The following is a 27,099-nucleotide window of genomic DNA, read 5'->3' as shown; positions in this document are numbered from 1 at the left end:
GGGAATACTTCTAACCTGAGGAAGCACAAGCACTGGTTAAGCACAAGCCTTTTCTCAAGGATGAAGAGCGCACAATTTTTAGTCAGTCATAGATCTACGGCTACAACTCCTGCATTCGGCACCGTCAGCGCGCCTGTATCCGTTAGCGACTCGTCGTTTGCAGTCAGCAACGTGAGAGATGAAATATTTGAAACAACTGATATGTTACAATACAAACAGCTGGATGTTGTTTTGATATATTCATTAAAGTTTATATATTAAGAAATACATATGTTAAACAGAAAATTTTGAAGTTTTATTATTAAACAAATTAACATATATTACCACACAAACACACACAAAAGTACCAAAAATTGGTAGTGTTGAGTACAGATATCGTTTCTCTGGTACCGGGCATCGGTACTGTATTGGTTTAAATGTAAAAGGTACCCATCCCTAATATAAATAGCAAAAATGTATAACAAAACTACTGTTGTCTGTCACATAATGGGCCATCACAACCAGAGTCAATGAAAATCTTCATCCTCGCTGATGTTTTTTAGGGAGCCAAGAATAGTTTTTACATTTGGACAATATGTACAACCACATAACATAATTGGTACTTCTCAAAGTTGATGTAAAATGTAAAGCAGTTCCCTCCTGTCTGCTTTGCCCTTCATATTTTCTTGTTCAGTGAAGTTTTAGGATTCCTGTCATGGAGCTATCCTGGTGCATCTTCATTATACTCAATTCTTATCAAAGTCTTTCAGGTCATTTCTCCTAACAGTATGGAAGCATTTATACTGTAGATGCGATAAATATTTTGCCAGTTTTGGATACACTTTCAGCCACATTCACAAAAGCTTAGGTAACTCTACACAAAAACCTTACTCTGAACCCTGATCACAATGTAAACAATTTTGCTTAGCTGTTTTTATTGCTATCTGAGGTCGTAGAAAGGGTAGGTTTCCATCAGGACTTAAGGGTTTATTCTCACAGAAAAACATCTTTGAGCTAAATCAGGGTGGCTTTATTAAAGGGTCACCCGCTGAGGCACCTCTGATGTCTGTAACAGAAGCCCTGAAGGCAGCTGAAACTGCAGCAGGGTCTTCAGCTCTCATCTTACTCAACCTCTCAGCAACTTTTGACATCATGGTCAGCCCCTTCTAGGCATTTTTGTATGAATTGTTATGCAAATGACGCATTTGTGCCAAACAATCTCAGACTGAAACTTAGTTTGTCTTTTTGACAGTCAGTCAGTCATTTTCTACCGCTTATTCCATAGTGGGTCACGGGGGAGCTGGTGCCTATCTCCAGCAATCTATGGGCGAGAGGCAGGATACACCCTGGACTGGTCGCCAGTCCATCGCAGGGCGTCTTTTTGACATATTCCATAAAAAAATGCTATGGATGGATGGATGGATGGATGGATAGAAAGAAATGACCTTTTTGATTTTAGCAAAGGGCTGGCTACAATGAAACAAAGAGTGACAAATTTAAAGGGGTCTGAATACTTTCCGTATCCACTGTATATTTCTGCATATTTATACATCTGTGACTCTCAATTTCCAAGTCTTTCTTTACATTTTAAATTATACTTAGGTCTGGACGTTGACTACGCCATTACACAGGGGTATGCTTTAAACAAAAGCACTCGATTATAGGCCTGGCTGGATGTGTAGGGTCGTTGTCTTGCTGAAAAGGGAACCTTTGCCCTTTTTTTTTTTAGCTTTATCCATCTTCCTTCTGACCAGCTTCCCTGAACCTGCTGAAGAAAGACATCCCACAGCAGGATGTTGCCACCACCATTTTGACAACTTCTTCCAAATGTGTGTTGTGTTCCCCACATGGCTTGAGGCAAACTGAAAATTGGACTTCTTGTGGCTTTCTTTTAACAGCAGCTTTCTTCTTATCACTCTACTATAAAAGGTAAGATTTGTTGTGTTTACAGATTCATCTGAGGCAGAGATCCCCTTGGCAGAGAACCACTTGAGCTGTGGACCTCTGCAACACCTCCAGAATTAACAAGGGACTTTTGTCTGCTTCTCTGGAAAATTATCTCATTGCTCGATCTGTAACTTTAAAACCTTCCTGCAGTCCTGGCTAGGCGCTAGTACAGAGCGAGGCAGATGTCACGGGAGGCACCAGAAAGAAGTGCACGCGGGGTTGCTTTGATCTCCGCAGGACCAAAAATCTAGGGCAGTGGTTGGATATGTGATTTGGAGGGCTCCCGTGTGGGCTCCCGTATGGGAAAGAGACAGGGGAAAACTCGAGTATCGGTCCGTGCGACCCCTCCAGGACTGCGGGAGGGTTAAGTAGGCAGCCATATCATGGTAGTGTTTAAGTTTTGCCATTCTTTTTTTATATTCAGATTATGAACTTAACAGTGCTTCATGAGATGTTGAAGGCTTGGAATATTGTTTTATTACTTAACACTGCATTAAACTTCTCGACACCTTTCTCCTTGACCTATCTGCTGAGTTCCCTGGTCTTCAAGATGCTGTTTGTTCACTAATGCTTTCTAACTGAACTCTGAAGTATTCACACTATAATCAGTTAACACAGATTAACTGTATTCACTTATGTGCAGGGAAGTGAACTTGATTTTATTCTCGGAAACCAGAATAAAGGGAGACTAATACAAACTATCACCTTTTCAGGTTTTCATTTAAAAAAAATAAAAACGTAACAGTTTCCTTACAGTTTACAATTATCCGCTATTTTGTGTTAGACTATTACATAATAATACACTAAAGTATTTTAACATGACAATGTGACAAAGTTTAAGGAGTCTGAATACTTTTACAAGGTACTTCTGGTGTCATAATTAATGCGAAATCTCCTAAACCATCACAAGACACTGTGAAAAAAATGTGACTGTCTCCAGTACCAGACAAGCTTGTCTGATAATCACATCCTAATGGACAAATAGTGTGAGCCCGGTCTGTTTTCAATGGTGGGTCCACAATAGTGGAAGAAGCTACCAAAGGGTGTCAGAGCAGCTTTGGTCCCAATCTCCCCTCTATAGTTTCAATAAGATACACATGTTCCATCTGGGCTGTCATTTAAATAGATTTAGCACTACATGTGTTATGCTTCAGTGTTTTCTGGTCTGTCAGTGATTTTGAATAAAAATCCTCTAAATGCTGATGTATTTATGTTTGTCACCTTTGGAAGTAGGTGGATGAAGAGATGACTCCAGATTAAGTGAATATAGGCAGCGATCTCTTGCTTATACTTACTGGAGATACACTTTGTCTTTTAGAGTAAGAAACCTCGCTTAACCCCGTGATACCATGATCCTGGAACAGAGACCAAATCAGTCTCACTTGTTTTACTCAAAGCAGCAAACATAAAATTTCAAGTTCTAAATGTATAAAGAAAACATGAACCCAACCTGATCTGTGAACTCCACAATGGTGGTGGTGAGCTCTGACCCGTTGGGCTGAGTCTCTGTCCTAGTGTCGGTTTTCCTCACTGTTGGAGTGGGCATGACATCACTGGCCTCTCTGCTCAGAGGCGTTGCTGTAGGGAGGCGACTCGCTTCTCTGTGCGACTGATCTCTGTCCACTGATGAAGACACTGGCACTGACCTCTTTGGTTTTTTAGGGACAACAGGCTTGCAAAAAAAAGTTTGGTTTCTCATATACAAAAAGATCCTTAATAATCTTTTGGATTCACAAAATGTTATTTTTTTCAATTTAAACAATATGAATAAGTACAAACTAATTAATTATAAAAAGCTTTTTCAAAAACTTTAGTCTACCTGGCCGTCATGTCTTTTGACATCTGGTCTGACTTCTGGTCGGTTTTCAGGTCTGACTTCTGGTCGAACCTCTTCAGGTTGAATAAGTTTGGTTGAAGGGCTGACACTGGCTCCTCTGGTGAGAGGAGCAGATACTAACGGAGGGGGTAGTTCAGGAGGGCCTTGCTGCTGGAGCAAATCGATCCCAAAGCGCAGCCCCCCATCAGGTGAAAGATCCCTCTCTCCCAACTCTGACATACCCCTGGAGAACTCTTCCATGCCTGTTTGCAGGTCTGTAAGGATGGTAAAATCTACTTCAGCTTCAAGGCTGGAAGTCGAGCTAACGGTGATACTAGAACACTTGCGCTCAATGCCCAGGTGGGTTTCCTTCAGGTAGAGGATCTCATGGTCCTGGTCATCTTCAGATACAGAGCCCAGGCGTCTCTCCCATGGTTCATTCTACAGAGATGCAATTTGACATTGACATTATCTTTAAGTGTCTATTATTTCATAGATTATCAACAAAGAATCTATAGATACTGTGTGTGGGTAAAAATTGTATGCAGACCTCCAGGATTATCATCAAAAACCGGCTATAAACCCACACTTAATTCTTTCAAACACTTAAATACTGTACAATTCATATTTACCAGCAACCAAGTCAGAATCAAGATCCTAATCCAATTGAAATAAAGTGGAAACCTAAAGAAGCGACCTTCATCGAGTAAAAATCGCAGTGTTTAATAGTCTGCAAAGGAGTTGTGGTTTTTTCCCCTAACCCTTTATAATGATGTTAATAGTGTTGGAGAGACTGTATTGACTGCTGCAGCTTTTGGTCTGTCTGTGTCACATGACCTGCTCTGTGCTGAGTTCTGATATCCACGTCCAGCTGTCAAAGAGAGCTAGTCATTCAATGTTAAGACAAAGAAAGCAAAGCGTACAGTTAACGACGCTGAACAACAACTTTTTCTGTAAGTTTTGTCTGCACATAAATAACTAGCTCCGCACCAAAAATGTTTAAAAAGTAATTAACACGAGTCATATCAAAACTAACAGAAACATGCTAGCATTTGCCTTGCACTACAACAAGCAGAATGAAAACATTGTCAACAGGTCCAAGATGTGGGTTTATTGAAGACTGTAGCTTTATGTGTTGAGTCAGAAACATGTTTGCAAAATGATGTTAATGTGTTGCATGCTTAAGAGGATGCATTGTCAGAAAATTAACGTTGCTTTCACGCATATACAGTGCATTCATTTTAATAAAGTATCAGACTGTGACTCATCAATCAATCAATCAATCAATGAAAGAGCTGAACTCACTGAAGCTTCGCTGAAATGTTCCTCATGGACCGCAGGTGTGGGGGGTGTCTCCTAGAGAGCAGAAACACAAACAATGGGCAAACATTAAAATAAAAAGGATAATGGATGTGTTTAAGCATATCAGAAAGGTAAATTAAAGAAAAGCTGGTGAGTTGAGAATTTTTGTCACTTCCTGTGTGAATTTTTGTTTGTTTTACAACAAGTAAAATTTCTGCTGAAAAAATATTTTAATGGTTTTTAGTCATTGCTCTCTAACATTTGTAGCACGCAGGTTACAAGTGGGTTCCTTTTCATGAACACAACCCCTTAAAGTTACATCTGAGTATCCCCAGAAACTCAACCAACGTAGAGCTGCTGTCAGAAGCATGCACTTGAAGTATCATTCAGTGTTTTACATCAACAAAAATGACTGCAAGTGCAATGGTAATGCCATGCACTGAGAAGTCTGATATAAAAAAATCCCTTTCAGGGGAGATGTATTCACATATAGAAATGCAGCATATGAATACTCCAGCCCTGAGGAGGCTTGGCAGCTCTGCAGAATATGATTACTTCTAATCACCTTTTTACGTTTTTTCTTGTTGCTACAGAGATGCCAAGGTAAAACATTTAGTTTAGATGCCCAAAACATTTAGCAAACAGGGATTTAAATCATGTGAATAGAGGCTTTAAAATATGGTGGAAAGGTCTTGCACACCTTGCAACAACGGCCTCTTTCACTCTGTGAGGATGTTGGAAGGAGAGACCATGTGTTAAGGTGACAAATATAAGGACAGCTGAAGCTTAAGCAATATGAGCGTTGCTTAAAGGCCCACAGCGTTCTCAAATGGCCGAGCAGATGTCAAGCTCTGCAGAAGAAACGGGAGGAAAGCAAAATGCTCCCGATCCCATGGACGTGAACAGAGACGGTCAATGGTACGATGCGCAGGGACGTGAACTTTTGCTTTCTCGTTAGCAGCCACATGACTTTTGAAGGATATGTGTGAGTAATGTTATTTGTATTCAGATGATAAAAACAAGATCTGAACCACACTGGCTGAAGCTCATGCAATGCTTTACGTTCCAATAATGGATAAACAGGCTGGAAGGAACTGGCGATTTACCGGTAGTTTTTTCTTGGCTGCTTCTTGGCTGGAGGTCCGGTAGTGGACATGGCTGCTGTCAATGTTGTTTGGTCTATCTCGGGACCATTGGGTTTTCAGAGGGAGGGTGCGGGGGGGAGCTGTGGGAAGTTTGGAGCTAAACTCTAAGATGTTTGGAAAATTGTCCTCATGTAGAGAACTCCCTCGTCTCCACTCACCTTCCCTTGTTGAATCTCTGCAGTGTTTCAGCTCCTTTTGTGCAAACTCACTCCTAGTCTGATGGGGAACTTGGGTTTGCTGATACAGCTCTAAAGACTGCAGTACAGTATTATCATCAAGTCTCCTTCCTGATTCGCTTGACAATTTAGTCATTTGTCCATTCCCAGCTGCACCAAAGGTGCTTTTGTCGGACTGGCTTTGAATTTGAGGATTTACAACTTTGTTCTCTTTATTCAAAGACTTCTTTGATCTCTGTGGCTTGAGCGGAACTATTCTGGAGAGTTCTGAATGTGAGTTCACAGTTTTATTGCAAGCTTCTTCCCTACTGGTGCTCAGGTCTTTCATTTTCCAAGCCTCACTGTGCCTTGTGCCACTCTCACTTTTAGGTCTGTCGGCCTTTGGGAAAGAATCCACAATTGCAAAAGCTTCAAAGTTCTTGGTTTTCTCCAGTTGCTCGTACAGAGAAAAGGATGTGTCCTTGTTCATTTCATTTATCATCTTGTCAGGTGGAGAGCCATATCCATTTTCATGAAACGCATTTCTCACTAATACAGAATCACGATGGCCATTGGTTGCATCATCCATCTTGTTCACATTTGTCCAACCTATTGCCTCAGTTATAGACGTTCCCAGGTTAGTAGTTAGAGATTCCCTGGAAGTTGGGCAATTGTCCGTAATTGCTTCAGACCCTGATGAGGTCTTACTCTTTTCTGCTTTGAAGTAAGAATCCAGTGTTCTCTTATAACCATGCTGCTTCTCAATCAATTTGGCATCACTGGTTGCCTAAATTGACAGAGTAAACAGTTTGAATTAGCCTAAAAACAAATCCTCTATTTGTAATTCCTTTCTAACCCAACCTAATAATTGTAGAACGAGTGAGGAAGAGCTTCAAGTTCAGTGCAAGTCACCCGAACAACAATAAACAACATGGCCTATAAGACTATTACCTAATGTTGCTCTAAAACAATTTTAACAAAAAAAAAATAATAATTTATTAAAACTCAAAAATACTTAAATGCAAAATACTTTGAGAATTTTTATTTTATCATGAAGGTTGATCATGAAGCCTTTATAACTTTGCAACACATTTGTTTAAAATTTCCCTTATTTTCAATCATTATGTACATTTGGTCTGTGTTAGTATTTCTTGTGCTATGATAAGAAACAAGGTTGGCTGATACCTCCATCCCTATACTTACATTTCAATCCTATGGCATTTCACTCAAAAGACATGGCTGTAAGAGAATATTACAGCATTACCTCTTTATGTAAAACACATTCTAGCACTCTTAGTGGGATCTTAGGCAATACCCTGACTGCTATGGACTTTTGTTCCACTGCCCCAAAGGTTATGCGACTGCTACAAACTGTATATAGCAGTGGCTAAATACTAAGAGAACTCAGTCTGAGGCTGCAAAATGCAAACACTCAGTCTACACTAATGAAGATTCTCTCATCATGGCCTGCTGAACCCTTAATGTGGCTGACACAGCAGAGATTTATTCAGGTTGCTTCAGTAGATAGTTATTTGACCACTTACGTTCATTCACAGACTGCAAAAGAACACCATTAAAAAACTTCCAATAATCCATGGTGGTCATGTAATAATAAGGTACACACAAAGAGAGTACCATTGTTTATGTTGCTATACAATACAAGTGCGACAACAAAAGTTGTTCCTACAACATAGCACACAGTGAAGCTTTCTGAATATGTGAAAATATCTGGTAAAATAAGAAACAGTGGGACAGCAGTGAAGATTTTTAGTTTTTTATAACAATGTATTCCTTGTAACTGTTTAAAGATGAAAGTTAAAATCTAATGCAATTTACTACAACTACATGCAGTTCTGAAAGAATATAATTCTAAACTCCAAATAAGTAATTTTCATTAATTGAATAATTTTAAACCCTATAAAGATACAACGTATTTTTATTAGATTCATCACAGTCAAACCGTATGGCACTGAAGACAGATATAACCATAAAATAGCTAGTACAAAGTAAAAAATATGGATTTTACACTTTACATAAGCAAGTACTCGGAGAGAACCCACACATGCACAGGGAGAATATGCAAACTCCATCCGATTCGAACCCATGACCTTCCTGCTGCTAGGCAAGAGACAGTGCTACCAACTAGGCCACCATTGCAGCCCCACTCTAAGAGAACAATTAGCACACCGTGAGTATGGAAGCAAATGTGTCCCAATATTCAAATTAAAATGGATTAATAAAATGTTTTTTCATTTTCAAAATGAAGCTGCATTTTTTGATTCATAAATAAAATTAGAAATAAATCATCTAAACTGCATTTTTTTCTCCAAGACTGCTCAATTTGTAAATGAATTAAAATGATAAATAAAATAACGTTTAACATTTCATTTTCAAAAGATGTCTCAGCAAAGTGACCAAAATTAATTTTGAAATGTGAAATTTGAAAATTAAAATGCATTAACAGAAATGCTTTTTCATTTTAAAGTCATAGCTGCATTTTTTGACTCCTGAATGAAATGACTAATAGATAATGCAAACTGTGTTTTGATTTTTTTCTTCAAGACTGCTCATTGTGTGACACAACTAAAGAGAAAACTAAGAGGAAAATGCTTTTTCGTTTTCATGCGCCCGCAAAAAGTGTTCCATCAATTTGACTTTGCCACAAATGTGCATGTGTCTGCACAAACGGTTAGAAACCGACTCCATGAGGATGGTATGAGGGCCCGACGTCCCCAAATGGGGGTTGTGCTCACAGCCCAACACCGTGCAGGATGCTTGGCATTTGCCAGAGAACACAAGGATTGGCAAATTCGCCACTGGCACCTGTGCTCTTCACAGACGAAAGCAGGTTCACACTGAGCACATGTGACAGACGTGACAGAGTCTGGAGACAGTAGTGGGTTAGTAATGGTGTGGGGTGGCATTTCGTGCAGCCCTCCATGAGCTCGCCAGAGGTAGCCTGACTGCCATTAGGTACCGAGATGAGATCCTCAGACCCCTTGTGAGACCATATGCTGGTGCGGTTGGCCCTGGGTTCCTCCTAATGCAGGACAATGAGCCTCATTTGACTTGTTTTAAAGACATTACATCAAAGTTGGATCAGCCTCTAGTGTGTTTTTCCACTTTCATTTTGTGTGTGACTCCAAATCCAGGCCTCCATTGGTTAATAAAGTTGATTTCCATTGATGATTTTTGTGTGATTTTGTTGTTAGCACATTCAACTTTGTACAGAACAAAGTATTCAATGAGAATATTTCATTCATTCAGATCTAGGATGTGTTATGTGAGAGTTCCCTTTATTTGTTTTTGAGCAATGTAGTAAACAAAAAGTGTGAAGTAACTCTAAACATTTTTATATTTTAGACTCTTCAAAATAGTCATTAATTAACAATAATCATTATTATTATTTAGACTTTATTGATATCACAATGGGCTGCACGATGGCGCAGTTGGTAGCAATGTTGCTTTGCAGCAAGAAGATCCTGGGTTCGATTCCCGGCCGGGGGTCTTTCTGCATGGAGTTGGCATGTTCTCTCCGGGTACTCCGGCTTCCTTCCACAGTCCAAAGACATGCCTGTTAGGTTAATTGGTCACTCTAAATTGCCCTTAGGTGTATGAATGAGTGTGTGCATGGTTGTTTGTGTGTTGCCCTGCGATGGAGTGGTGACCTGTCCAGGGTGTAGCCTGCCTGTAGACTGCTGGAGATAGGCACCAGATTCCTCGCGACCCACTATGGAATAAGCGGCAGAAAATGACTGACTGATCTCACAATGGAGAAATTGACATCTGCATTTTAACCCATCACTTTAGGGAGCAGTGCGCTGCCACTTTGCAGCACCCGGGGAGCTTTTTGGGGCTAAGGACCATGCACAGGGACCCAACGACTGAGACAGACGGAACAGGGGTTTGAACAGTCAACATACCGGTTACATCTGCTTTCTGCTCTCGGTGGAGGAGAACGCTTTTTCTCTGTCTCCCACCCCCTCCCATATCTGCCCTGCTTCAGCTCTGTGTCTTGTCTTTGGAGCCTCTTCTTGCATATCTTCCAAATTCTTAGTTATGGATTTGACCAGCTGGTCTCTCAATGCAATTGATAAAAGTTTCTCGAGGAGAAGACAGGGTGAAGGAGAGCCCAACTTGTCCGGACTGGACGTTTTTCTCTGGATACACAATGGACTCCTGGCAGAAGTGGAGGATTGTGTGTTTGTTGATAATGTCAGTCGAGGATGTGGAAGATGTGTATATAATTTGATGTTTGATATCAGGATTTCTGCTTTTTGGAGTCAGCGGTTACCTGGCATATTGAGAAATTCGGAGAGTGTCAGCAGCTGTTCTGGCCATTGTGAGGCTGCCTGGCATGTGTGATGGGATCTTCAGGGAGATCAGCACTCAGACTGAGATGTTACGTGAACTGAATCACAGACTGGATGTGATCCTTACACAGGATTGCAGGCAGGTTGCGGTTCCTGGACTCATGGGTGAAATGGGACAAATCTTGGAGAAAATTGTTTGCTCGGATCTGGCGAAAGACCAGGAATTTGGCTGTTTGGATTCGCCTTTGAGAAGCACCAGCGAGACTCTCAAGGCGGACGGAAAATTAAGAGTCAGCCTAACCCAAATAATTATTGTTTTTCTGAATCTGGCTCCCCTGCACGGCCTTGATGGCTGGCTATCTTCAACTTCTCCTGGAAGTTATGTAAACATGACGCTCTGCTCCCTCTGCCCCCTCCCTTCCCTGAGGACATCTGTGGACCTGCTCAGAACTTTGTGGCCGGTTGATGAACATTCCAACGAACCATCAAGGACAATGGCCTCTGTGACAGTGCTTCATGGACTTACTTGCACACACTCACTTGCACACACACACATGCTCAAGATAAACATATGCACCTCCTCACACCACCTTCACCATTCCCGGCATGATGTTTTGTAAACTTGTTGCTTCTTTGTGCTGAGCTTTTTTGCAATCTCAAACTGTATCCTGCTAAGGATAAAGTGTGAAATATGATTTTTTCCCTCTACTTCCCTAATGTGGCCTCTTTTCTCATCTAGCAAGGGCAGCGCCTGTGAGTGGGCAGCAAAGCCTCGGTGACCCGTCCCCCCCTTGTCTTGTGTCATGATGTATGTTTGGATGGGTTGTACTGCAATTCTAATTTCCCCTCGGGGATCAATAAAGTATCTTTGAATTGAATTGAACTCTTACAACCTGAGCCACAATTGCCTCTACTGATTTGCTCTCTTGGTATTCTCTCCATGAGCTTCATGAGGCGGTCGCGTGAAATGGTTTTCCAAAGAGTCTTCCCAAAGGCTCATTAAGAGATGGCCAAAGGTTAATATTTCAGTCAATATTTATGTTACTATGTATGTTTTAAACTATTAAAATTGATATGACTCTGATGATATCCTATATTTTGATAATGTCTTTTAGTAAAATATCAACTTGGACTAACTAGGCTCTCTCTTTTTTAGTTGCATATAAGTGTCCAGAATAGAAAAACCTTGCCCAAATTGGATAGATGCAGGACCTGCTGCACAAACGTTCACTGTCCCTTTTGCAGCTCAACTTTATTTAATCCCACACAGTTGGGTCTGAACAGAAGCTGGGCATAAATAAGTAAGCAGACCAGAAATTGTTAAAGTTCAGTTTTAAGTTAGTTTATTCAAAGTTTTGAGGCACCCAGCAAACTTCATTTGTATTTTAAAACGGAAGCCTGATGGCTGCAGAAATAAAGGATCTTCAAAATCTCTCTGTCCTGCAAAGAACAGAGAGGAGCCGTTCACCACTATGTTCCGATCCATCAAGGTGCCATGAAGCAGAAGACCTGAGATTGCTCAGTCTCTCCATCACCTCCCTCTGAATCCATCAGGGACACACGTCTGAAGTCATGTTTAAATTTCATGAAGTCATGATGTTATTATAATACAAAGTTCATCAGGACTTGTATTAGCTGCGGATGTGACTACATGTAATAGATGTGTATAGATGTATTATAATAGATGTGTATAGATGTATTATTAAAATAGTTTGCTGAATTTCTCAGGACTTGACTTTCCTGCTATCAGCTTCAGCACATGAACGTTTTTATGTATACATTACATAATACATATTTATGCGTAAGCATAAAGCATTTATTACTATTTAGTAGTTTAATGTAATAAACTTTCAAACTGTTTGGTACCGGGATGCACTAAATTTCTAAACTATTAAAATCAGTGCTTCAATTAGCTTTAATAGATGTTTCTGAAAAGATCAGAAGTAGCCTATTGATACCCTAAGGGAAATCCTTTCTATTTATTTGTGTGAGAAAAAAATGTCAAATGACAAAAACAAGCGGTCTACAACTGTCTTGGAGAAGAAAATGAAAATGCAGTTTGGATTATTTTTAATTTTATTTATGAGTCAAAAAATGCAGCTTCATTTCGAAAATGAAAAACAATTTTATTAATCCATTTTAATTTGAATATTGGGACACATTTGCTTCCATACGAGAGAACATATAAACAGTTTAAAGTCAGAAGAAGAAAATTACTAGAGATATTTCTTACTGTACGTTTTTTATTTAATTACTGTAAAAATCTGAAGACAAACATTTGCTTTTAATTTATCACAGGTGTCCCTATGATGTTTAAAAAATATTCCAATACAGCAAAATGCTGTTAGTGAAGAAGAGCAACAATGATCATATTAAACTGTGTTAAAATCTTCAGAAATCCTTGTTGAATCAATGCTGTAATAAAGAGTTGTGACAGTAATGGAAATTTACACATAAACTTTAGCTAAATAAAATAATGTGAGCAGAGTCATTCTGTGGGTTGGAAGAAAATGACAAAATCTCATGTATAGAAATAATAAGAGTAGTATAGGGAGTATTAAGAGCAAGATTTGAGTCTTACTGTTTTTCGTTCAGGGGTTCCTGCAGGAGGGGTGGCTGAAGGAAGGCGCTTCTCTCTCTTCTTACTGTTTGGCTGCTTCAGAGCCCTCTTTAGCTCATTGATGCTGGCCTGGTGTTTCTGTAAAACGTCCTCTGGCTTATCCAAAAACTGCTGCTCAGACAGTACAGGACAACAAGAACATTAATTAACTTCTATAGAAGAAATAAAATCCAATTTGAGGGCTGGTTGTGTATCAGTTTCAATAAACCAGCCAGAATTCAAAAAACATCTTTAGGATTTAAAAAGAGAAAGTATTTGTCTCTGGTGCACAAAGCACAACACCAGAGCTAACTGAGTTCTGTAAAAATCCAATAGATATTTATTATTCAACATATTAGCTCTTTAACTCTTAAACATATTTGAAACTGACATTCAGAACCATTGAATTGAAGTGATCCATGATACTTTGGTCACCTTAACAATAAAGATTTAAATTGGACCCTTTTTTTTGTCGAGTTCTGACAACAAGTGAAAGATGCAGATGTAAACTTGTCAACACAGAACACCTGGCGATGTTCATACACAGCACATATGGAAAATAAGAGGACGAGCAGTACCTCCTGTTTGGGCCGAAGATGCACCAGATCCTTGTCCAACAGATGAGGTGGGGAAGGAGGTGGCAAGTGAGGTGAAGTGAACAGTTTTTGGAGTAAAGCAGCAGGTTGAGAATTTGAAGGATGAGGGAAACAAATGTGTGCAGAGACAAAGAGGTAAAATGCAGCAGGTGAGTGAAAACAGGCAGGCAGCCAGAGTGACAAACAGGAACAGCTGACACCATCTAGGAGTTTAGGGAGGACTTCTGACTCAGACTATTAAGCTGAATAATGTTCTGCCAAGAAGACAGGGGCAATCCATTTCAGTGTCAGCCAAATGATAATTAATGCAGTCGTTTATTGATTTAAGTGTTTGGGAGAGGATTATTCCCAGACTTCTTTATCCAAAGATTTGATGAAAGCACGCTTACAAAAACCACAAATGACAAGTCCAATAATTTGCTAATTGAATGGTAGTTGGTCCAGCAAAAGAGAACAACAAATACAGGTCCTTCTCAAAATATTAGCATATTGTGATAAAGTTCATTATTTTCCATAATGTAATGATGAAAATTTAACATTCATATATTTTAGATTCATTGCACACTAACTGAAATATTTCAGGTCTTTTATTGTCTTAATACGGATGATTTTGGCATACAGCTCATGAAAACCCAAAATTACTATCTCACAAAATTAGCATATTTCATCCAACCAATAAAAGAAAAGTGTTTTTAATACAAAAAACATCAACCTTCAAATAATCATGTACAGTTATGCACTCAATACTTGGTTGGGAATCCTTTTGCAGAAATGACTGCTTCAATGCGGCGTGGCATGGAGGCAATCAGCCTGTGGCACTGCTGAGGTCTTATGGAGGCCCAGGATGCTTCGATAGCGGCCTTTAGCTCATCCAGAGTGTTGGGTCTTGAGTCTCTCAACGTTGTTTTCACAATATCCCACAGATTCTCTATGGGGTTCAGGTCAGGAGAGTTGGCAGGCCAATTGAGCACAGTGATACCATGGTCAGTAAACCATTTACCAGTGGTTTTGGCACTGTGAGCAGGTGCCAGGTCGTGCTGAAAAATGAAATTTTCATCTCCATAAAGCTTTTCAGCAGATGGAAGCATGAAGTGCTCCAAAATCTCCTGATAGCTAGCTGCATTGACCCTGCCGTTGATAAAACACAGTGGACCAACACCAGCAGCTGACACGGCACCCCAGACCATCACTGACTGTGGGTACTTGACACTGGACTTCTGGCATTTTGGCATTTCCTTCTCCCCAGTCTTCCTCCAGACTCTGGCACCTTGATTTCCGAATGACATGCAGAATTTGCTTTCATCCGAAAAAATTACTTTGGACCACTGAGCAACAGTCCAGTGCTGCTTCTCTGTAGCCCAGGTCAGGCGCTTCTGCCGCTTTTTCTGGTTCAAAAGTGGCTTGACCTGGGGAATGCGGCACCTGTAGCCCATTTCCTGCACACGCCTGTGCACGGTGGCTCTGGATGTTTCTACTCCAGACTCAGTCCACTGCTTCCGCAGGTCCCCCAAGGTCTGGAATCGGCCCTTCTCCACAATCTTCCTCAGGGTCCGGTCACCTCTTCTCGTTGTGTAGCGTTTTCTGCCACACCTTTTCCTTCCCACAGACTTCCCACTGAGGTGCCTTGATACAGCACTCTGGGAACAACCTATTCGTTCAGAAATTTCTTTCTGTGTCTTACCCTCTTGCTTGAGGGTGTCAATAGTGGCCTTCTGGACAGCAGTCAGGTCGGCAGTCTTACCCATGATTGGGGTTTTGTGTGATGAACCAGGCTGGGAGTTTTAAAGGCCTCAGGAATCTTTTGCAGGTGTTTAGAGTTAACTTGTTGATTCAGATGATTAGGTTCATAGCTCGTTTAGAGACCCTTTTAATGATATGCTAATTTTGTGAGATAGGAATTTTGGGTTTTCATGAGCTGTATGCCAAAATCATCCGCATTAAGACAATAAAAGACCTGAAATATTTCAGTTAGTGTGCAATGAATCTAAAATATATGAATGTAAAATTTTCATCATGACATTATGGAAAATAATGAACTTTATCACAATATGCTAATATTTTGAGAAGGACCTGTACAGTGTCTTGAAAAAATACTCCTTCAAATTTGACATGTTACAACCTGACATTTCAAAGTACTTAATTGGGATTTTATGCGACAGACTGAGGCAAAGCAGTGCATATTGTGTAAAGGATACATGTGTTTTTAAATGTTTTTAAAACAAAAATTTTAAAAAGGCGTGTTCTTAAATTGTATTCAGCCTCCTTGAGTCAATACTTTGCAGAACCACCCTTTGATGCAACTACAACTACAATCTTTTTGGGTAAGTATCAGTTTTGCACATCTAGAGACAGAAATTGTCCAATTCTTTAGAAAATAGTTCAAGATCCATCATATTTTCTAATTTTACCACAGATTCCGACAGGTTGAGGTGTGGACTTTGACGGGGCCATTTTAACACATGAATACGCTTTCATCTAAACTCTAGGCATGTTTAGGGTTTTAGTCCTATTAAAAGGTAAACTTCCGCCCCCATCTAAAGTCAATTTCTTCCAGAATTGCCCTGTATTTAGTTTCATTAATTTTGCCATAATCTCTGAACAGCTTCCGTGTGCTAAAGTAAAGAAAAGCCACAGTATGATGCTGCCGCCACCAGGTTTCACCATGGGGATGTTGTGTTCAGGATAATGTGTTCTCCACATTACCCCTGTCAAGCATTGCATGAAGGTGAAAATGTTCAGTTTTAGTCTCATTTGACCAAGTACCTCCAGATAATGTGTTCTCCACATTACCCCTGTCAAGCATTGCATGAAGGTGAAAATGTTCAGTTTTAGTCTCATTTGACCAAGTACCTCCAGATGTTTGCTATGCCCCTACGTGATTTATATAAAATTGAAAAAGGGACTTCTTCTTGGTTTATTTAAAAAGAAAGGATTTTTTTCAAGCCATTCCACTGGACTGTTTAGACTTTATCAGAGTAAAGGAGGTTAAATGAAAATGGATATTTTTGTTTGAAAATCATTTTGAGTCCCATAAATAATTTTCCTCCTACTTCACAATTTTAAACTATTTTGTGTTAGTGTCTCACAATAAATGTTATTAAAATACATTTAGATTGTAGCTGTTTCATGACAAAATGTGAAAAGGTTACAAATACATTTGCAAGGCACTGTACTTGCATCTACAGGACTTACATAAAATTGAACAATATATGCTGATGAATCCACTTTTGCTTCATTAAGAATGAACATAAATCCTGATCAAGATGCCTGCAGGTGAATTTGTGGCATTTAATTTTGACTTTTTGCATTTTTTTGTATTAATAAACACTTTCCCACAGGAAAGAAAAAATGAAAAAAAAGGGAACGCAAACAAAGGCATATCAATCATTTGTTTGTTCTTCTGAATATTAATTAATGCAGATTCTCCATAAGAACCTAAATATAAATATTTTCATGAGCAATTAACTGCTTAAGCACAGAGTAACAGAGTATGAGCTAAAACAACCACATGAAGACAAAAGTCCATAACCAAAATACCTCTGGTTTCGAGTCAATAGGAAAGCCTGGCTCCTGATCCTGGATGAAAGGACAAGGAAGAGCACGGAAATGCAGGAGAAAGAAAGCTGAGGTTAGTGAAGGCTGTTAGAAGTGCAGCGGCAAGAGCAGAAGATAATTGAGGCAGGGTGCTTGTTAGACAAATATTATCTGCAGCAAAGAAGTCGGGTTAGATTTTGAAGAACAGTGAGCAGAGGTGACTTAGAGGTCTTATAAGAACATGGGATATTAGGTCAAGAAGAAAAGAATAAGGATGATTAATGTCTTTAATGAAAAGGATTGTGAAGGGGAAAATGACAAGTTCATCCAAGATTATACAATTGGTGTGCAGAAGGGCAGAAAGCTTTTCAAATGAGGGCTGTGGTATCTCTGAAAAGTGTTCTCAAAATGTCTCCAAGGTTCTTATATTCAGTAGTTTTGTTAATGGATGAATTCCATGTACACTTTAGACTGACAGGCAGTGGCTAAAGAGAACTATTGTGTTCATATTGTATAACTGATTCACACTCTATCCACATGTTTGAGCTTTTTGGACAAGTGTGAGCCAGAACCTGAAACCCCATGCACCCTTTACCTTGAGCTCCAAGGCCTTTGTGAGTGTTGAACTGATGGCCCCCAGTGGCTGTTTGTACCCATCATGCTGCTCCACTTCCTGATCTGTGTACTGGTCCTGGTCATGGTCTGGATATAGATAATGATCATGGTCCAGGTCAAGGCTTCCTTCTTGATCCAGGTCTTCCCTGGACATAAACTGTGTGCGTTCACTGGAGCTTCTCTGAGACAGCTGATCCATACTGTCACCTAAGGCTGAGGCTGGGAAGAAGAGAGGGTATGGGAACCGTAAAACATAAAGTTTCTTTCTAACAATAAATAAAAAAACAAACATCCACACCGACGGCAAAGAGTATGGGTTCATACCTCCATCTATGCTTCGCGGCTGCAGGTATCGCTTGCTGACGGACCGATCAAACTGTGGTGCAGGCCGGTCGATCAAAGCACTGGCCTGCCTTGTCTGGGCTTGGGTTCGCCCACTATAGCGAAACTTGGAGCCAATTACAAGGAAGCCCTTTGGAGGTGGTTCTGGGGAAACTAACCTGTAGAAATAAACCTCAATTTATATTGAAAAAAAACCTTAAAGAGTAATTGCTCTGAAAAAGAATAATTTAGATTTATTTGAATTTAACAAATACCTAACTCAGTGTGTGGCAAATAGCATGTAACATCAAATGTGTATCAGTTTTAAGTTTTAAGCCAAGTTGTTCCTTAATAAAAAATATCATGGTGACACAGTGTAGCTGAAAACTTAAAGAAGGTATTAATTCTAGTCAGACATTACATTTTCCCCAATGCAGCTAAAATGTTTGTGTTTTGAATTACAGTTTTTGTTACATGTAGTAATTTATCAGTGCGGTGAATCATAGCCAACTGGGCTGGTAACAGAGAGCTGTTAGACTGGTTTTGTTCATACCTGGAGGACAGAAGTTTCTGCGTTCATACAGATAATTCCAAGTCAATTTTAGCACCTCTTTCCTGTGGAGTTCCTCAAGGTTAAATTCTTGGCCATCTCTTTTTTTCACTGTATCATCTCCCTTTACAGTCAATTTTGAGAAATCATGGAATCTCTTTCTATTGTTATTCAGATGACTACAACTGTTTCCTGGCAACTGTGCATATATAAGCCCACTTATCAAACAATTGTCCAAGTATCTTTAGCTAACACTGTTTTTTAAAAACTTTTAAGCATATCTACCACTATCAAAACACCTTCTCTTTAGATTTAGCTTGTAGCATACAAGTTCAAAAAGTTCAAAATTTAAATATTATGAAAAGGCTCAATTTTGTTAATCTTGTAATTTTGATAATTATGGTTTACAGACAATACAAATCCAAAACTCTGTCTCAGAAAATTTCAATATTGTGAAAAAAGTTACAGGGTATTCAAAAAACGTTGAGTGGAAGAAAAAAAGGAAAGCCCTTTGGAGGTGGTTCTGGGGAAACTAACCTGTAGAAATAAACCTCAATTTATATTAAAAAAAAACATTAAAGAGTAATTGCTCTGAAAAAGAGTAATTTAGATTTATTTGAATTTCACAAATACCTAACTCAGTGTGTGGCAAATAGCATGTAACATCAGATGTGTATCAGTTTTAAGTTTTAAGCCAAGTTGTTCCTTAATAAAAAATATCATGGTGACACAGTGTAGCTGATAACTTAAAGAAGGTATTAATGCTAGTCAGACATTACATTTTCCCCAATGCAGCTAAAATTTTTGTGTTTTGAATTACAGTTTTTGTTACAAGTAGTAATTTATCAGTGCGGTGAATCATAGCCAACTGGGCTGGTAACAGAGAGCTGTTAGACTGGTTTTGTTCATACCTGGAGGACAGAAGTTTCTGTGTTCATACAGATAATTCCAAGTCAATTTTAGCACCTCTTTCCTGTGGAGTTCCTCAAGGTTAAATGCTTGGCCATCTCTTTTTTTCACTGTATCATCTCCCTTTACAGTCAATTTTGAGAAATCATGGAATCTCTTTCTATTGTTATTCAGATGACTGTCAGATTTATCTCTTTATAAAGCCAAACTGTCCAACCTCTCCTAAAGTGTCTTGGTGATGTCAAAGCACACATGACCATGAATTTTCTGAGCTTAAATGAAAAGAAAATGGGGTAATTTTGTGTAGTCCTAACAGTAGTTCAGACACGGTTCTTATAAACTTTGGTGAGTTTGAACCATATGTCAAGCAAAAGGTTACAAATCTTGGTGTAACTCTGGATTCAGGTTTCAAGTTCAACAAACAGGTCAGAAGTGTTTTGGAGTAAAGTTTCTTTTAGTTACGGCAGGTTACTAAACTAAAACCAGTCTTGTAAAAACATGATCTGGAAATAATATTTCATGGTTTCATCACAACTCGTCAAAATTATTGAAAATCACTTTATGCTGGGATCAGTCTTCAGCTTGTCCTGAATGTTGTTGCTCGTCTTTTAACCGAACACAAATATCTCACCTGTTCTGTCATCTCTCCACTGGCTGCCAGTGTCCCAAAGAACTGATTTTAAAATATTTTCATTTTAAATGTGTTAATGGTCTTGCTCCTCTTTACCTCTCTGACTTGGTTCAGCCTTATGTTTCACTAAGGGCCCTTAGATCAGCTGACCAGTTTCTTTTGGTGGTACCAAAAACTAGACTGAGCTCAGAGGAAACTGGTTCTTTTCAGTCATGGCTCTAAAATTATGGAACAAGTTGACAATACATATTAATCAGGCTTCTTCTCTTGCTGATTTTCGAAAGCAACTTAACACTTATTCTCATTGTCTTTTGACAGTGCGAGTTGGTTTATTTTTGTTTCTCTTTTTATTTTACAACAGTTTTTGTAGTCCATTTTATTCTGCTGTCCTTGTCCTTTGCTATATTTTATTATCATTTGTGTCCTGGTTTGACCTGTTTTAGTACTGTATATCACTTTGCTTAAACAAATTTTACTTTAGATGTGCTTTATAAATAAAATGTATTTAGAATTTGAATCTCTTCGAGTGCCTGTTAACTATCATTTAAGCAGTGCTCTCTGACAATATTTTCTCCTAGCCTCTTCATGAAATAAATTGGCACCTAAATTTTTAATTTATGAACTCATATTCAATCTGCAGACTTTGCAGTCACTCTTTTCCTCTTGGGTGGACATTGTGTTGTGTGCACTGATGCCCAAATTGGCCCATGTTTTGTATATTTCTTAAATTCTGGTCATGGAAATTAACATAACTTCGGTGAGCAACACACACAACTGAAAAGGCAAAGCTCTGAAGAATATTATACATCTCATTTAAGCAATAAAAATGTCTACCATGTGTTACTCATTGTATAATGTTTAACATTGTCTAGAGGTATTGAGTGAGCAGTCAATTACTTTGAATTAATATTGTGGCTATAAACAGTAAATCTTCAAGCTTTATCAAAGTTTTCTTTCAAGTTTTTCTTGGATGTTTTCTGCTTTTTCTTTTATTTACAATTTAATATTTACTGAGATCATTTGCTGTTACTGTAGATTCCAAAGCCATATAACTTTGACCTCTGGCTCCCCTAGGAGACAAGGCTCAACAACTAAGTGAGCTACCCAGACAGTCCTGACTCCAGGAGGGTGCTCCAGCTTCCCTGTTCCGGGCAAGGTTCACCTAGTGTTCAGCTTTCATTGAGATCTTGGAATTGCTCTTAGTCTAATCCCTCCCCTAAGGCCAATTCACCATTAGAGATTCCAGGATCACAGGGGTACTAAAAACCCCTTTATTATGGTAAGGTGGTTATTCTACATATTCTCAACCAGAAGAAGAGGATTGCTTCCCCAGTTTGGCGTTTAGACTTTACCTCCAATTTTTAGGTACATTCGTATCTTGTTTATATTGATGGTAGGACGGAAAAGGAGACGGATAGATGGATTAGGATCTCGTCTGCAGTATTGCGGACCTTGCTCCACGCTACTGAGTTGGAATAGAGTTGCTGCCCCTTCGCATCAAAAGGAAACCGTTGAAGTGGTTTGAGCATTTGATCAGGACCTCTCCTGAAGGGTCAAGTGCACAAAAGTTCTCCAAGCATGTGTCAGATCTTTTTTACAGACTTTGTAGATACTGTTTTATCCTTGTACTTGTACATTTTCGATGCACAATCCTGAAATTTTATTACTGTACCTCATATTCCTTTGAAGATAACCTTGTTGGTGCAAGAAAATGCTAATTGTCAAGTTATGTTCTGACATCAATTTGTCAAAAAAGGTTTAGAATATTTGATATGATTGTTTTTATTTCTATTATGTAAAAAAAAAAAAAAAGACACAGTTCCAAAATATTTGAAAAGGGTCCTGTGCAAAAAGCCCAAAAACATTCAAAAGAAGAACTACTGATCAAAATTGTTTTAAGAAGATTAAACTAGAATCAGGCCTTTTAGAAAGAAAGATATAAAAAAAGAGAAATGTCTGAAACCTCGTTTAACAGGATTTGAGCTCTGACATGCCAAGTGTTAACATTCATGCAATGTGCAAAGAAATTCAGTGCAGAGAGTGCATCTGACTATCCATGTGTATCAGGTCCTACCTGAAGAAGGTGTGGTGTTCTATGCAGACCTTCCACAATCGCTTCGAGGCCCGATGGTTGGGCAGCTTGAAGCCTATGGTGCTCTCAAACTGTTCATACTGAGTGGTGAATGAGAGGAGTGGAGGTGGTGAAGACGGTGGGGATAGTGGGTGAAGAAGAAAAGGACAATGAGGGAACCAGGTGTGTGTGTGGATGGAAGGATGGCAGCAGGATGAATTGTGTTTATTCCACAGCGATGGAAAAATCAATCTTTCTTTTTCCTTTTTTATTTACTTTTAGAACTGTGTTCTCTTGTCTCATGGCGCAATGCCAACTAAAGCCACACTAAATTAGTCTTTTATGTGTATAAAGCACCGAGGTTTAGTGGTGTGCAGAGAAGAAGACACTGACACATCAATAGTTATTATCAATAACAGGTCTTCAAAAGCTGGAGAATGTCCGTTCACCTGAGGTCAGCTATTGTTCCACTCTGAAATCTGCAGGGACAGTCCAGAATTACAATATTTCAATACGCCAAAAAAAATATCCTTGCAGCACAATTATAGTGACAGCTGACTTAAAAGGACAGATGTGCAGAAAAAGTGACTGCACAAAATGGCCTTGGTTTTCACCGCAAAGATGTCAGTGGTACTTCTTATCAGCAGCATCTTAAAGGCCAAAGAATGAAGGAAAATCATAATAATTTAGGAGAGCTGAAAACCTAAGGAAGCCTAATGTGGAAAATTCTTTGACGAAACCAAATCCTCATCAGATTTAAAGTTAGACATTATCGACTCAATCTTTACAGAGGTATCTATAAAGGCAATAAATAACGTCCACAGCAGTTAAGGTAGTTTGCACTAGATAAATCACAGAAGCAACACTTTTATCAAACCATGAAATTACTATTTGTGCTGCTTGGCAGCAGCCAAGAAGGGCAACAATGTAATTTTAACAACTGTGAACCCATGAAATAAAAATTAGATGTTGGCTCTTTGCCTAACAATCCTTCCTTCTACTAGCCTGGGCTTCATCAGTAGCTGTGTGGTTGTTAGGCTGGGCATGCAGTAATTGTGTAGCGAACTCTGGTTAAACCACAAAAATGCGGAAAAGAATATTGTATTTATAGCTTTGTTTACCTCTCCGGGACGGATCTTGATGTAGAAGTTGCTTCTTTTATAAGAGATCTTGAGAATTTTAGGCCAGGCAAAGCGATTGATCCTGAGGCGGTCTCTGTAGATGAGCAGCCCGTTCGCGCTGACACCAAGCATTATGTCTATTCCCTCAGAATCCTAGAGAAAGTAGCAAGATTGTCAAAGAAATATCCCAAAACATATTATGGGATGTAGAATTTCAGCAGGGACAATGAAAGGAATCTTTCCTTGCCTTTGCATGATGCAGATCCACACCATACATTGACAGCTTCTTTGCATTTTCAAGGAAGTTCATCTCTGCTTCTGCTGGAGTCATCCCTCTACAGAATACATCCCAAAAGAAGATTATTTCCTGTCATCCTTTCAAACACATTCTTCAGATCAAAACACTGGCATCACTGTGGAAATAGCAGATATTTCTCTGACCTGTAGTTATGGTGCAACTCCATTACTCTCTCCTCCAGCTCTCGCGTCTGGTTTGGAGCAAAGTGGAATTCACTCACGTAGTCTGGGCCGTGTTCCTCAGTGTCGTAGTCTCCCAGCTCAGCCTGCACAGTGTAGGAGCCCAGCAGCGCGTGTGTGACAAATGAGCATGGGAGGCGGCCGGAAAGGATGTCATCTCTCAGTTGTAGACACAGGTAGTACCTTAGAAACAAAGTGGGGAAAATAAAACATGCAGAAAACACTTTATTCAAAAAAAAAAGTTGTAAAAATCAGCTACTTGGATCTAGTCTTTCATATTGACTCTGAATGCTAGGTGTTTGTGTCTCTAGGGATTGTAGTCCTGGTCACCAAACAGAAATGGTGCAAATAAACATGTTACATTTTTAAATATGCACCAGATAGCAAAGTGATGCAAACGTTTAGCTGTAAACCTCCATGCCCAACATCAGAAAGTCTATAAATAAAAGGCAGCTATCTTAACGTGGATCATTGGTAAAATTATAATTTTTTACTTCCATGTGCTGCTTTTAAGGGTCTATGCGAATTCATTTGCCAGCAACTGCCAAGCTGTAAGGCAACTTTGCTTATGGGATGCAGAGAAATGCAAATGAATCAATGATTAAATAGTCAACAGCACTCTTTTCTACCCAGAAGTCAACATTACCAAAAAACATTGACGTGAAACACGAGGCCTACTTCATCCAAAAAGGAATTAGTAGATTTATGATTTATTATAACAGGTGACTGAACCAACTATCTAACCGATATTTTACAAGTTATTATGTTTGGGTAAAATGGGAGAGCCCCAAACTGTGACACAGATTAAAACCAAAAACAAACCGAATAAACAAACAAACAGATGGCTCATCATTCAGCCACATTCTTGCCTAGGGGTAAGTTGTTGTAGTAGGAGATGAGACCCTTCATCTGATTCTGTTGAAGAGATTGAAAAACAAATTTCAAGAAATAAATTTCATTTATATATACAAAAATGATTCAGAGCTGCCCCAGATGAGCGACACCTGCCTCCAGCAAGAAACAGCTGCTTGTCAGCTTCAAGAACCGCAAGAGGTACAGATAACTACTTAATAATTCAAATATCTAATGTAAATGTTTATGTGTTTTATGTTAGTTAGGTGTTAGTTAATGTTGAGTTTGAGAGTTAGGTATTACATTTATGGCTGCACAATATATTGCAAATATATCATCATCACAATATCAGTGTGGACTGTTTGGAGTACAATAACTGTTGGCTGAAATATTCCAAGTGTTTTGAACTTGCATTTTACATGTTTATGTAATGTTTAGCCAGTAGGACCGTCTCAACGAGCAGATGCTCACACCGGACACAAATGACACCTTCTGAAATGTTAAAGGTCACAGAGTGTAGGAAGCACAGATGAGGAAGACAGGTAAGAAGAAAATATCAACATGTCACAGCTGATATCGCCAGATTTTATTATATCGTGCAGCCCTAATCATAATTTAGTAATAGGCCAAGTACTTTCTTTCTCCTCAGCCTCTCAGAAACTGATAAGGTCCTAAATTGTAAAATTCATTTTGGATAAATCTTAATCCTGCAAAATACATAGAAATCTCCTTGAATATAACCCATTAAAAATTTACCCTTGTGGGGAAATAAACCTTCATTCCCCAATTACCGTAATTTAACAAATCCCATGTTTGGATCATGATCAGTGCCTTAAACAAACGTTCTTTGGTATGCAGACAATTCTTAGAACTCATAGCTTAATAATCAATTAAGCATCAATATTAAAAGGAAAATGAATCTAAATAAAATAAATTAACAAACAATATTCAAAGCAGTGCATACTTGTGTTTAGTTTGATATTTCTTCTTTACAGGATGTTGTTATGTAAGCAAATTTCATGCCATGTAGACCTTTATAATTATGTCCACAAATTCAGGTAGATAAAAATCCTCTTATATGAAGTTGCAGAAGCACCTGAAAGACCACTGACAGAAGTAGGAAAAGAAACTGAAAACTAATGTTAATATAATATTTTAGAAACCCTAAAAAGTAAAAATGCTCAGTTTTATCTGGAAGAGCCATAACAACTTAATCCATTACTTTCTCATTTAGTTAGATAACTAAGACAGCCAGAGCAGGTGGGAGAAGACAAAAGCTTTTCTTGTCATGTGAAGTCAAGTGTACAACTTTTTCCTTGCAACTGTGCATATATAAGCCCACTTATCAAACAATTGTCCAAGTATCTTCAGCCAACACTGTTTTTTAAAAACTTTGAAGCATATCTACCACTATCAAAACACCTTCTCTTTAGGTTTAGCTTGTAGCATACAAGTTCAAAAAGTTCAAAATTTAAATATTATGAAAAGGCTCAATTTTGTTAATCTTGTAATTTTGATAATTATGGTTTACAGACAATACAAATCCAAAACTCTGTCTCAGAAAATTTCAATATTGTGAAAAAAGTTACAGGGTATTCATAAAAAGTTGAGTGGAAGAAAAAAAGGAAAGCCCTTTGGAGGAGGTACTGGGGAAACTAACCTGTAGAAATAAACCTCAATTTATATTAAAAAAAAAACCTTAAAGAGTAATTGCTCTGAAAAAGAGTAATTTAGATTTATTTGAATTTCACAAATACCTAACTCAGTGTGTGGCAAATAGCATGTAACATCAGATGTGTATCAGTTTTAAGTTTTAAGCCAAGTTGTTCCTTAATAAAAAATATCATGGTGACACAGTGTAGCTGATAACTTAAAGAAGGTATTAATGCTAGTCAGACATTACATTTTCCCCAATGCAGCTAAAATTTTTGTGTTTTGAATTACAGTTTTTGTTACAAGTAGTAATTTATCAGTGCGGTGAATCATAGCCAACTGGGCTGGTAACAGAGAGCTGTTAGACTGGTTTTGTTCATACCTGGAGGACAGAAGTTTCTGCGTTCATACAGATAATTCCAAGTCAATTTTAGCACCTCTTTCCTGTGGAGTTCCTCAAGGTTAAATTCTTGGCCATCTCTTTTTTTCACTGTATCATCTCCCTTTACAGTC

The 27,099-nt window shown here is 38.8% G+C and overlaps 1 protein-coding gene across 4 annotated transcripts in view; it reads right to left on the bottom strand.

Annotated features, from left to right (window-relative positions):
• The window catches only part of si:dkey-178k16.1 (band 4.1-like protein 1), an 82,163-nt gene that overhangs the window by 4,728 nt on the left and 50,336 nt on the right, over nucleotides 1-27,099 (bottom strand). The window contains exons 5-18 of one of the 4 annotated variants that reach the window (XM_047378942.1): nucleotides 24,951-24,996; nucleotides 24,046-24,264; nucleotides 23,852-23,939; nucleotides 23,605-23,757; nucleotides 22,487-22,584; nucleotides 18,326-18,501; nucleotides 17,982-18,220; nucleotides 17,390-17,428; nucleotides 13,835-13,864; nucleotides 13,239-13,388; nucleotides 5,048-5,098; nucleotides 3,746-4,183; nucleotides 3,377-3,598; nucleotides 3,222-3,281 (exon numbers count right to left, since the gene is read on the bottom strand). In XM_047378942.1, the coding sequence (XP_047234898.1) occupies nucleotides 3,222-3,281; nucleotides 3,377-3,598; nucleotides 3,746-4,183; nucleotides 5,048-5,098; nucleotides 13,239-13,388; nucleotides 13,835-13,864; nucleotides 17,390-17,428; nucleotides 17,982-18,220; nucleotides 18,326-18,501; nucleotides 22,487-22,584; nucleotides 23,605-23,757; nucleotides 23,852-23,939; nucleotides 24,046-24,264; nucleotides 24,951-24,996 (2,009 nt within the window). The remainder of the gene's footprint in view (nucleotides 1-3,221; nucleotides 3,282-3,376; nucleotides 3,599-3,745; nucleotides 4,184-5,047; nucleotides 5,099-13,238; nucleotides 13,389-13,834; nucleotides 13,865-17,389; nucleotides 17,429-17,981; nucleotides 18,221-18,325; nucleotides 18,502-22,486; nucleotides 22,585-23,604; nucleotides 23,758-23,851; nucleotides 23,940-24,045; nucleotides 24,265-24,950; nucleotides 24,997-27,099) is intronic. The other 3 variants (XM_047378923.1, XM_047378931.1, XM_047378939.1) reach the window with 3 other exon arrangements.

The sequence above is a fragment of the Girardinichthys multiradiatus genome, chromosome 1, assembly GCF_021462225.1.
Source record: "Girardinichthys multiradiatus isolate DD_20200921_A chromosome 1, DD_fGirMul_XY1, whole genome shotgun sequence".
Lineage (NCBI taxonomy): Eukaryota > Metazoa > Chordata > Actinopteri > Cyprinodontiformes > Goodeidae > Girardinichthys > Girardinichthys multiradiatus.
This window is presented reverse-complemented; position numbering and strand designations above follow the sequence as displayed.